General features: G+C 37.4%; 1 protein-coding gene across 2 annotated transcripts in view; it reads left to right on the top strand.

Moving 5' to 3' along the window:
• The window catches only part of NTN4 (netrin 4), a 145,674-nt gene that overhangs the window by 59,233 nt on the left and 73,021 nt on the right, over window positions 1-13,420 (top strand). For both annotated transcript variants that reach the window (XM_052000987.1, XM_052000986.1), the window contains exon 3: window positions 6,627-6,905. In XM_052000987.1, coding sequence (XP_051856947.1) covers window positions 6,627-6,905 — 279 coding nt within the window. The remainder of the gene's footprint in view (window positions 1-6,626; window positions 6,906-13,420) is intronic.

The raw sequence follows: 13,420 nt of genomic DNA, 5'->3' as shown, positions 1-13,420 counted from the left end.
ATCCCTAAGCTCCTTCTAACATGGACAGATCTTCCTTTGACCTTCGTGTATGAAGAGCCAGTTCCAGGAAAGAACCAGGGTAAACATCAGGACAGTAGCAGAGAGCCACCGAGCTCAGGAAAAGGAAGGGACAGCCCAAAGGAGAATAATCTCCGAGAAAGTTTGCCTACTATCTCACACCCACGCAACAGGCCTTGGAAAATAGGAGGCCACAAAGCTGTGAGGGAATGTTGGAAAGAACAAAAGAATCAAGAGAAGGGCCAGAATGAGAGAACTATATAAATATGCACACATATATTGTATTTAACATATACTTTAACATGTTTAACATGTATGGGACTGCCTGCCATGTAGGGGAGGAGATGGAGGGAAAGGGGGGAAAAGCTGGAACAGAAGTTTTTACAAGGGTCAATGTTGAAAAATTACCCTTGCATATGTTCGTCAATAAAAAGCTATAATAATAATAAAAGAGAAGGGCCATATCTGGAGCTTTTCAAGAATAGAGGGGCCAGCATATATTGGATTTTAACATATATTGGATTGCAAATTATCCATGCATATATTTGGAAAATAAAAAGCTTTAATTAAAAAAAGAAAGAATAAAGGGATGAACAAAAAAAAAAGAATAGAGAGACAGTTTTTACCTTCCCCTGTGCCTCTTTTCCTCTGACAGTAAGACTGAATAGCTTTATGCCCCTAGAACCAGAAGAGCTGAAGGCATGGAAGATGTGACTGAAGGGGAGGAATCAAGTATGCATCTGGAATGTAGGGGCTATCTTTATTTTTTTTAATTAAAACTTCTTACTTTTAAAACATGCCTGGATAATTTTTCAACATTGACCCTTGCAAAACCTCGTGTTCCACATTTCCCCCCTTTCCCTCCATGCACTTTCCTAAATGGCAAGTAATCCCATATATGTTAAATATGTTAAATATATATATGTATTAAATCCAATATATGTATACATATTTGTATAATTATCATGATGAACAAGAAAAATCCAACCAAAAAGGAAAAAAGTGAGAAAGAAAACAAAATGCAAACAAACATCAAAAAAAAGAGTGAAAATGCTATGTTGTGGTCCATACTCAGTTCCCATACTCCTCTCTTTGGATGTAGATGGCTCTCTTCATCACAAGATCATTGGAACTGGCCTGAATTGTCTCATTGTTGAAGAGAGCCACGTCCATCAAAATTGATCATTGTATAATCTTGTTGTTGCCATGTATAATGACCTGGTCCTGCTCATTTCACTCAGCATCAGTTCATGTAAGTCTCCCCAGGCCTCTCTGAAATCATCCTGCTGATTATTTATAGAATAATAATATTCATAACATTCATACACCATAACTTATTCAGCTCTTCTCCAACTGGTGGGCATCCATTCAGTTTCCAGTTTCTTGCCACTACAAAAAGGGCTGCCACAGACAGTTTTGCACATGTGGGTCCCTTTCCCTCCTTTATGGTCTCTTTGGGATATAAGTAGGGGCTATCTTTAAGGATGAGTCAAAGACCTCTTGGATTCTCATTGCCTTTAGCTCCCCAACTAAGTGGACAGTGGCTCCCTGGAAGGCTTGGTCATGAGTGAAATAGCAAGGGATGCTTTCTCTCTCCTGTTGGAGTGGCTGAGGGGAAGATGCGAAACTTAAATTTACAAACTATATCGTTTTAATCTTCTGGGTTTGGAGTCATCCATACAGACTGATTTAGTGTTACCTGGTTATGGGAAGATGTCTATGAGCCACGGTGGTTGTTTTAACCATATCTGTTTTTATTCTGTTTGCTCCTGTGCTTATGAATGAAGAACAGCATACAATCTAATTGATGAGAGCTGTGTGAATGACGCCTCTCTAGGAATTTAGAAGTGAAGGGGAAGAGAATAGAGCTTCCCAGTAAGTGAGCTCACCATGATCCATAAGAGTCTAATTGCATAAATCTACATATATCACACACAAGACAATAAGATTAGTCCTGTTACCCCTAAAATGGGCAGAGTTGAGAAGAAGTCATGAATCTTCTGAGAACCATTCCTGACATTTCCCTGACAGGACCTGTAGTGTACAGTAATGTAAAACCCCAGGACTCAGCATGGAACTATCAGTCCATTGGAAGTCATGAATCTTCTGAGAACCACTCCTGACATTTCCCTGACAGGACCTGTAGTGTACGGTAGTGTCAAACCCCAGGACCCAGCATGGAACTATCAGTCCATTGCCCTTATCAATCAGTCAAAAGCCAGCACCAGCTGCTGTAATTCAAGGGCAGGTAGCAACATAATTCATTGCATGAAGAATGACTTGTTTACACAAGTTCTACTCTCTCCAGCCCTAAGGAGTTTGCCCTTAGGTTGTAGATTTTAAATGTGTATCCCATTCTATCAGAAATACAGTTGGGTGAGATGTTTTGAAATCAAAGATATACAAGCTATTTTCTTTCCGAAGGCTGAGAAAGGTGGGCTGTTGGTAGGTTAGTGTGTGTGTGTGTGTGTGTGTGTGTGTGTGTGTGTGTGTCTTTTGGGGAAGGGGTTGTTTGTTTTTTAATGACAAGAACCTTAAGATTTAGTGTACAAAAATTTAAATGGCTCTATTTGGCAATTCTTTCCAGCGAAGCAAATCATATCCTCTCAGTCCAATTAAATCAAGTCACGTCTCTGTGTCTTCTGTGACTCTCCATGTATTCCCAAAAGTTCATCATAAAAGAAGCCAGAAATGATACCAAAGGCAGAACCACTATAAAGGCAATGAGTAGAAGGTTGCTGTTCGGCAAATTTCTGTCTGATATCCAGAAAAACTTCTTAACAGCTACCCTAGGGCACAGAATAGATTCCATCCTTATTGGAGACCTTCAAACAGAGGTTATGCGACCCCTTGTTAGGAAAGTTGTAGAGGGAATTTTTTTCAGGTTTGGGGATTGTGCATTGTTTTCTCTTCCAACTCCAAGATTCTGTGAAAGTTTTAAGAGACAACATTGCAGTGGAGGGAAACCAAGAAAAGCATGAATTATGCTGATATTAGGCATAATATAATTAGTCAGCATATTTATTAAGCACCTACTCCATGCCGGGCACTGTGCTAGGAATTGAATCTACAAAGACAAAAATGAAATAGTCTCTGTGCTCAGGGAGCTGATATTCCATCAGAAGAGACAAATTAAATACAAGGCAGTTCGTGGAGAGAAGGATGGCCCTAGCAATTGAAGGAGTCAGCAAAGGTAATAAGGGCCTGAATCACAATAGAAATATATGAATAAAGAGAAGGAGTTGGATGCAAGATTTATAAAGCTAGAAACAATACTTATTGATACTATGTTTTGTTTTGCCATTTCTATTAGAATTCCTAAGTCCAGTGATAGAATGGAAGGAAAGTTGTTCCCCTCCCCTTTTTAAAAAAAATAGTATTTTTTTTCTAATTACTTATAACGATAATTTTTAACCTTAATTTTTCAATAAAAAGTTTAGTTCTGACTTTTCTCCTTCCCTCTTTCTCCTCACCATTCTTAATATAGTAAAGAATTTTATATTGGTTATATATGGGTAATTATGTAAATCACTTCCATATTAATCATGTTGTGAAAAAAGAAACAGAAGAAAAGGAAAAATCACACACAAAAAAAGTAAAAATAGTGCACTTCAATGTACATTCAAATTCTATTAGTTCTTTCTTTGGATGTGGATAGAATTTTCTATCATAAATCTTTTGGATCATTGTGTTACTGAGAAGAGCCAAGTTGATCATCACACAATGCTCCTGTTTATTGTGTATGATGTTTTCCTGTTTGTGCACATTTTATTTTGCATCAGTTCATATAAGTTTTTCCAGGTTTTTTTTTTTCCTGAAATCAGCTTGCCTGTCATTTCTTATAGCATAATGGTTGCATTCATATACCACAACTGGCTTAACCATTACCCAGTACTCTTTGGGCACAGTTCTAAATTACTCTCCAGTATGGTTGAACCAGTTTACAACTCTACCAATAATGCATTAATTTTCCCACATCCTCTCCAACATTTATCATTTCCCTTTTCTGCCTTATTAGCCAATCTGATATGGTTGGAGTGGAACCTCACAGTTGTTTTAATTTTTCATTTCTCTAATCAATAGTGATTCAGAAAATTTTTCTCATATGGCTATAGATGACTTTGATTTCTTCATCTAAAAACTGCCTGTTTTTATCTTTTGACCATTCATCATTTCTGGAATGGCTTGTATTCTTATAAATTTGATTCGGTTCTCTAAATAAAGCTTTTATTAGAGGTATTTGCTGTAAAAAAATGCTCAAAAAAGGGTTTCTTCAAAATTATTATCTTTAGATTCTATAAATTTATTCTGATGATGCACCATTGCTCAAAACATATTCAGAGCATCTCTCTTGGCAATGACTTCAGAGCCAGTTTTGATAGTAGGGGTAATCTGCTGGAGAAAAAATAATGGATGGGGTCAAGGGAGCATGAAAAAGCAGGGAAAAGAGTCATCTCTTCTGGTGAGATAGAAGTGATGTACTTCTCAATGAGTGCCTTCAGTTTGCTTGTTTGTTTGTTTGTTTTCAGGGAAACATTCAATTCAATAAGCATTTTTAAGTGCCTAGTATTTGCCAGAGATTATGTAAGAGAAGTGGAGATACAAATAAAAAAAAGTCCATGCCCTCAAAGAGTTTATAATCTAAGAATTCTGGAAGGGATTGGGAAAATGCCAGGGGATACCAGGCCCCAGGAGAAGCTTGTTGTGTGGAGTTCAAATCAAGCTAACCTACTGATGAGAAGGTTTGAAAAACTGGTGAATGTGTGATGCAGTGAATTGATTCAAGTTTAAATGGGTTGTTTGCTGAAATGAGGACCCAGTTGAGATGTATGTAGATTAAATTTGTGGTGATCCCAGTCAGGGTGATTTCATTTTTCCCAGCATGTGAACAGGCAACAGAAAGTCAGAATAATCCGTGGTGGAGATTTGTCAAGGAATGACCCTTTGATATTTCCCAAGCCCAACTTATTGTCTCTCTAAAGTACTTGTCTTAGGTATAAATATTTAGTGGTCATCCAAATGCATAACATAGTCCAAAAAAAAAAAAAAAGCATTTCCCTCCTCATTTTTTCCCTTTCCGGTTTATTAAACTGATCATTTTTAAGTAATTATGAATCTCATTGAGGAAGCCCTATAAAATTATGAATATTGATAAGCAAAACATTGCCATCTGAAAATAGGAGCATGTGAAGGACCTTCCATTTATCAAGACTCTCTTTCCATTTAGGTCTTTCCTAGGTAGGACATGTCTCAGATAGTAATAAACACTTTTATAGACAAGCATATGTCTCTCAATTTTATGTTTCACATTATAATAATCAGAGAATTGTTTAACGAGTTAACTCTTTAGACATATTTATCAGTGAATCTTTTATTATTGAGAGACATATTTATCAGTGAATCTTTTATTATTGAGAGATTCATTTTTGAAAGTAATTTGATTCTACTAACACAAGTTATTTTGTGTGAAAGTGAAGGCTGCCTGATTTAGTTCTCCAAATGAGCTTATTACACACCCTCTGCAGTGATGAGCCCTTTAAGTATTTGCCCTTTCACCTTGTGATAGTTTTTGCTGTGTTATATGACTTTGAGAATTCCCCAAAATGTATTTTTTATGGGAAAAGAGAAAGGAAATTTGCCAAATAAGTTTTGAAGATTATTATCTGTCAATTTATACCTTTTAGTGAATAAATGAATTCTGAAATTAAAGGTAGTTTTACTGAAAAGATTGGTTTAAATTTTTAAAGGAAATCTCTTTCCATGGATTTTATATATGGAATCAAAATAAATAGGCAAATGGACAACCAGATTCATGACAAGGAGAATTTTCAAATACTCAAATACTCAAACGACCATCAAATCTGGGGTTCCCTTCAAGTAATAGAAGTCACTGATCTATCCCAGCCAATTCTGAGTGACTCTTATCCCTGCCCTCCCCAAAATGTATCCCTAGGTGATGGGGTAGGAGAGAGGTGGCTGCCCAGTGTGCAGGAGGCCTCTGTGCTTTCTCCTCAGGAGAAAGTGGTACCCACCTATCAACCCGTCATTCCCTGTGACCATATAATGCTGCAAAGAACACTTACAATGTAAGACCAGGTAGACTGGGTTCGGCTTCCAGCTCTCATCTTCATGTCTAGTGATTTGGGACAGATCAATTACCTTTTCTGGTCCTCAGAGAAGCACAAGTATGTATTAAGTATTAATTAAGTTATTAATTATTAACCTCCTAGAGTCCTGACACTGCTGGGCATTGGGCACACAAATATAATGAATGAAATCATTCTTATTTGCAAAGAGTTGACATTCTAACATGAGAGACAACAAGAGTATGTCATTAGCTATGTGTTAGAGTAGATGGATGTGCCCCAAAGGCACTACCAGCTCTGAATCTTAAAATCTCATTATAAGTATGGTCTGTGTGGTTATTCTCTCCACAAATGTACTTTTCTATCCCTGCATCTCCCCATTTTATAGATGCCACTGGAAACCTACAAGTCAAACCAGAACCAGCCTGGCCAAACAAGGTGGTGTTTTTTCAGGTTCATAAAGGTTCCCCATCCTTTTTTATCCCCTTTCTTTGCTCAGTCGCCACACCTTTCTCTTAACAGGTCATCTACAGAGCCCTGTCCCCACCCTATGCTGCTGAGGACCCGTACAGCGCCAGCGCCCAGGACCAGTTAAAGATCACTAACCTCCGCGTGCAGCTTCTGAAGCGCCAGCCTTGTCCCTGCCAGGGCAACGACCTAAACGCGAAGCCCCAGCATTTCACCCACTACGCCATTTATGATTTCATCGTCAAGGGCAGCTGCTTCTGTAACGGCCACGCGGATCACTGTGGGCCCGCCGACGGCTTTCGGCCCGTCAAGGTAGCGGGAGCATTCCAAGTGGTAGGTATGCTGCGGCCTCCCGCGTTACCTCACATCTCTTACTCACCTGTGGCTCACTCGGTGGCTGTCATCTCTGACTCCCTCCACCCACTACCCAAACCTTCACTGCCAGGGCTGTTAAACAAATAAAAGAAAGATGCTCTCGTTCCCACATTTAGGACTTTTAAGCCTCACAATCAGACTCTTGTTTTCTTTTCAGAATGCCTATAAAAGTGGAATGCCTCAAAGGGTCAAATTTAGGAGTCATAATCTACACAGAAAAAGGAAAAGGATGACTGATAACATGCTCATTAGCAATTAAATATCTCCATCTGTTGAAAAGGAGGAATATTCTTTGTTAGGTAGATCTTAAAAGTCATTAAATCAAAGTCATTCAGCACAGTGTGTGCCAGGGCAGATTAATATAACCAATAAGCTTATTAGTAATACTGCTTCCTTTAAAAATCATTTATAAGTTCAAGAAGCAGCAAAAAAGCATGTTGGATTTGGAGTCAAGGAGCTCAACTCTCAATTTAATTTTTTAATATTTGTGTGACACTGGGGAAGTCATCAATCTCTCTGAACTTCAGTCCCTCATCTCTAGGGTCCCTTCTAGCGCTAAGTCTATGGCCATGACTTTCATAACACATTTGGTCCTCTCAGAAACTTCTGAGATAGATAAATCAGGTAGCATCGTCTGCATTTTGTCCAAGAAAATTCTAGCTTGGAAAGTAACATGATTTGGCCAAAGCTACATAGCTAGTAAAAAAAATGGTAGATCCCAGATTCATACCTAAATCTAATATGCTTTTCACCATCCCGTGTTACTGTTTTTGAATTATGTTCAGAATAAGAACAAGGAAGCTGGACAGCTCAACTCAAGGAAGCTTTTATTAAATAAATGCCTGTTATGTGCATTAAGCATCTGCCTAGCCTGTGCCTTGCTTGGTATGGGTGATATAATGAAAGAGTCTATTTAGCCACTTTATTATTATTAAAGCAATAAATAATCTGCAGACATTAAGAAGACTCAGGAAAATGCTGAGATGATTTAAATCAGTTTAATTTTCCAGATCTAGATAGAGGGATTCTATAGAGAGCTAAAATGGTTCCTTGGTTTTTAAGAAGCAAGGAGAAGGGAACCGGTACCACAGACCGGAACAGGTGTAGTAGACATTATGAAAATTTTCCAAAAGGAGTACAAAGGTGGGTTCTGCCAAGTACAGACCAGTGGCTTTGGTTCTCAAACCAAATTATGAAACAGGTGGATTCTGAGTCCATAGTTGAGGAAGCAGCGTTTTCTGGTGTCCAGTAGAGAATCCAGGAGGCAGTAGTCAGGTCGTTCCCTATCTGCACCAGACCACGTTTGGAAGGGTAGGTCCAGTCTGGAGGTCATGTCTGAGAAAGGAGTCATGGAGAGGACTGGGATGTTTCACCTTGGGAAGAGAGAGTGTAAAGGTCTTTCTGGGGGGAAGGATGAGACTTCTGCTTAGACCCAGAAGGCAGAACGCAGAGCTTTGAAGGAAAGTTAGAGAAAGACTTCTGGAGCAGGAAGACAGCAAGAGGCCCAATCATGGCTACCCCAAAGAACTGCTGGGTTTGGGATTGGAGAACTGCTCTTGCTCTTCCTATCCCTATCTCAAGAGTTTGGAGCTTTATTTTCTGAATTGTAAAGATATGAGATTATATTTGGGAAGGGTTATATCATATTTTGTATACAATGTTTTTATTCCTATGGTGGCCAACTGGGCAGAATTGAATACAGGAAAAAATATGTTAAATTGCTTTAATATGGGTTTAACCAGCAATAAATAGACTTAGTTAAGCCACTTATTTTTAAAATGTAAATTACCCAAATACATCCCCTCTTATGCAGTTGTGAATCCAGTTATGGGTACATAGGTAATTTTCTGCAATTTAATTGGATTAATAAATTGTGCCTGGAGAATAGAAAGATAACTTTTTAAGAAACATTACTATTCTCAAGTTCAGATTGAGATGAAGATGGAAAATGTTATTTTTTATTTAAAAAACAGATAAGTTTGCCTGCAACAGGGGTTTGTGTTTTAGAATGAATCATTTACTTGATTTGTCACAATTTTTTTCTGCAGTTGAAGCTATATTGGCTGATGATGGAAATGTGAGGGTATTTCCTTCCTCTTTGGAAGGAAATTATTTATAGTTTGGTTCCCAAACTAAGTAACATTTCTCATTATCCTTCCTATCTCTGTGAAAATACTTTAGGTGAGTGATGAAGACCTCAATATAATACATGAGAGGAAACAGAAAATTAATTGTAATTAAGAGAAACCTGAGGACCAGTAGAAGCTATTCAGCAACCTCCAAGGCAGCTCTGTTGAGCCTTATTTTTCACCTGGCTCCTGCAGTTTCCCTATTCCTCCTTTCTAAGTCTCCTCAAATCAGAGATGATACCTGACATGTCCTGTACATAGTAAGCACTTAATAAAAGCTTAGTGACTGACTGACATGCTTATAAGACTAGTTGGTTTGTAATAAGGAAATTTAATACTGTGAATTCCATCCTTTTGGGTCACAGAAATTGTGTGAGGTCTGAGATCTTGAATATATCTTATTGAAGCCATGGTGAGTTGATTCTAGTTTCTTTCCCTTTTCCAACAACTGTAAAGTATACCAGCTGTTGGATAATGGATGTCAATAAGAAAGAATATGGAATGTTTCATTAAAGCACCAACAGCTGGCTAGTGGCAGGCACAAAGAAGTAAAGTGTTGAGCTACTATACCAAGTAAGGATGTTCATTGTGACTATCAGTTGATAATGAGAGAATATTGATATTCTGAATGATGCAAATCCAAGAGTAAACTAAGAATTAGGGAGCCATGTCATGAGACTGAAAGAAAATGTTGCTGCAGCTGTCCAGCTGTGTGATGACTGGTATCAAAATCTCTCATACAGACTGAGAACAGAAATCTGTCCCAACTAGCCCACTGACTAAAATAGAATTTTTCTGTTATTTTTACTTAAATAATGTTATTGTTTATATAAACTGAAAAAAGGTTTTAATTGTATATTTGTTAGTTCTATTTTTCATTTCTTTAATGAATTATCATTAATGATAAATAATCAAATAAACAAATAAAAATGATTGCTTTAATACATATTGTACCAAAATATGGTACAAAAGTTAAAGTAGGATATTAAAAGTATTAGTAAAAAAAACTTTGGTGAAAGAGGTAGAAATTTTGAAAGCCTATAAATGTATACATATCAGAATATATAGTCAAGAATTTAAAGTTTCCCTTTTATAATAGTTAAATTGTACACACTATAAATGTGGAAACAAACATGGACAAATCATTGCTTTTCACCGCATAACCACTCTCTGAAATTATTAGACAGTAGACAAGTATCTGAAAGAAAGGATTCTTCTTCTTGCTCCCAAGTTGTCTAGAAAAACATTCAGGTGCTTCATTCTGTAATGTAACTAATGTAAGCATTGGAATTAACACTCAGAAATTGGTGAACATGCTTTTTCATTCCTTTCCTATTTTCTAGTTCTAGCTCTAATAAAACAGCCAAAAGACATATAAAAGTACAAATGAGAAGAAAAGTAAAATTCATACTTCACAAAGTCAGTCATTGATAATTGAGCATTCTTTCTGTGCCCATCATCCATGGTGAATATCCCCTGTTGTGTTTTATACTAAAATAACCAAAGGGATTTCCTCAAGATTTTAATTTGGGATGAAAGATTTCTACAAACCCCAGTCGTTCCATTTGCTACTCAATGATCTGGGACATGTCACCACACTGTGTCAGTGGAAAGAACACTAGACAGAGGAGAGAGTCAAGACATAGGAGTTCTTATATCATTTCTGCCTGTGGAATCTTGAACAAATCACTTATAAATGAGATAGTTGGAGTAGATGTAACCTAAGCATCTCCTAAAGTTCTTGATCTTAATGGTACACAGAGAACATCCTAGAATTTATTTAAGGATAGTCACTCCTATTCTTCATCTGGGTCAGAGCTGAAATCTTACTCTACAAATACTCTTCTACTATTTGACCACCAAAGAGTTAACCAACCCCATTAAATGGTAAAGACTGTTGGTTCTAATTATTTTACAATTTTTGTCCCATCCAGTGTAAGGGAAACTTAATAAAATAAGTTAGGAGCCTTCTGTTTAGTATTTTATTGCCATATTTCCGTAGGGGTCTGCTATGTTTTCTAGCATGTGCTTTTGTCATGATAAAAATGTCTGAAATTACACTTCTTTGAAGATCTGCAGATTAGAGTTACAGAAATTGAATTGTGATTTTCCAGATTACACATGAATTCACAGCACAGTTGTTTTCAAAAAGTGACTGTGGTACATTTAAGTGTTTGTTTAGAGGCCTTTAACTGCTTAATCAAGAGGCTAAGAAATAAATGATCTGGAAGCCAAACCACTAAAGGCATTAGTAGTTGGTGAGAAAGCTCTTTCAGGGTAAAATGGAAATCTGTACTAGGGCAATCATTTAATAAGTAATAGTATAAGTTGGCTTCAGGCAAATTGTAGGTAAAGCCCCAAAATTCCAATTCTTACAAAATTGGGAAGGGACAACTGAAATATCTTATTTTCTCATGTCTCTTAAAAATAAGTTTTCCTCTTTAAAATGGAGGATGCATCTTAAAGATAGATGTAAAACCTAATTTAGATCTCTGTGTGTATTTCTCTCTCTCTTTCTCCCTTCTTCCTCTCTTTCTCTCTCTCCCTCTTTCTCTCTGTCTCTATCTCTCTGTGTGTTTTCTCTCTCTCCTTCCCTCTCTCCTTTTCTCTCTCAAAAACCTTCCAAATGTGAATCAGTAAAAAAAAAAAAAGAAAGAAAGAACAATTTCTACCTTAATTTAAGCCCTGAAAACCACCAACTTGCATATTTTAAGTTTCCTACCCAGTAGTCTTCTTGTCTCTTTTCCACTTCTCTCTAATGCATCTTTGCAGCAGCTGCCAAAGAAACCTTGGGTACAAATCTGACTTTGCCATTCCTCTGCTAAAAAGCAAAGCAAATAAAAACAAAACTTTAGGGTCACTCATTCCTTGTTGCCTATGGTGCATGATACAGGTTTTAAAGACCTTTCATACATAATTCCATCTTCTCCAGACATATTTCTAATAACTCCCCCTCCCCATATACTCTTCAGTCTAACCACTGAACTACTAGCTTTTCCCATTTCTTTGTTTTGCATAGGCTGTTTCCCATGCACAGAGTGCTTGTCCTTCTCAGTTCCACGAGCCTTTTCAAGATTCAGCTCAGGTATCACATCTTTAGACAGTCTTCCCTCTTTGTCCCCTGCAAGTGTTCTCTTCTCAAATATTAATATAGCACTTTGTCTGGATCTTTTCTTTGACCCTATCTTTCCCTGCCTTAAATTACATGTACCCAGGGCGAATTTCCCTTGGTACAATATAAACATTTTGAGCACAGGAACTATTTCATCCATAGGTCCAAGAACAATGCTTTTTACTAGTAAACATTTCGTGTTAATCAACTTGAATAGAATTGGAGACCTGATTTGTAATGTACAATTCAGGTGCCATCCCAGTATAGTATTTCATTTGTCTCTTGTTGCATTTGCAAAAACAGAAGCTCTTTTTTTGTTTATAATCTCAACTTCAGTTTGTTCAAATGACAATTATACTATAACTAATAAACATTTAAGAGAAGAGGATGCTGTAAATTGGACCTGTATTCCTCTTGTTAGATTTCCATTAGAAATGGAGACTACTGACCATTATATAATAACCTTCCTTTAAACTAAGGCTGGAGTAGTTAGATGGTGCACTGGCCATGGAATCAGGACTTGAGTTCAAATCTGACAGGTCTCTGACAGGGGAGCGGAAACACTCTCCATATCACTGAAAGGCATGTTTTTTTCCCCAGGTAAGTCAATCTTTAAATCTGAGGAGACAGCATTAGAAGTCCCAGTTGATCTCCATTATTTTACGGAATCAGTGTTTTGTTTAACCCCCTCCTTGGTTAAGGCTGAGAACTTAGAACTGAAGAATCTTCTGGGGTGCTAGCCAAAGTGTCTCACTTCAGGACTAGTGCACTAGCTACAGATCCATGGAGGGGCAGGAACTAAAGCTTTTCCATAATGAGTACCATTGGGTCAGGCATAAAAATCCAAAACTATCATAGGACTCAAGATGGAAAAGAACTTAGAGGTCACCTAGTCTGACCCCCCTCATTTTACCATGTGGGAATAATTTACAGATCAGGAAACCTAAGCTAAAAGAGGTTAAATAATTCCTTCAAGGTCACACAATTAGTACAACACTAAAGAACTTGGGGGCTCAAGGGCTAATTTTTTTCTCTACTTTCAAGGGATAATGGTGACTTTTGGAGAAAAGGAAAATATGCAGAATGAACAGCTGGCTACACAGAAGGTGTCAAAGAACAGGATTTGGCTTTCTTGATTATAGCTTAGTGTATCAGAGTGATGCACTGACATTCTAAATGTCTGACACAAAATAACTCTTAGCTGAAACAAAGTGATCTTATGAGCCCTGAGG

The sequence above is a fragment of the Antechinus flavipes genome, chromosome 5, assembly GCF_016432865.1.
Source record: "Antechinus flavipes isolate AdamAnt ecotype Samford, QLD, Australia chromosome 5, AdamAnt_v2, whole genome shotgun sequence".
Classification (NCBI taxonomy): domain Eukaryota; kingdom Metazoa; phylum Chordata; class Mammalia; order Dasyuromorphia; family Dasyuridae; genus Antechinus; species Antechinus flavipes.
This window is presented reverse-complemented; position numbering and strand designations above follow the sequence as displayed.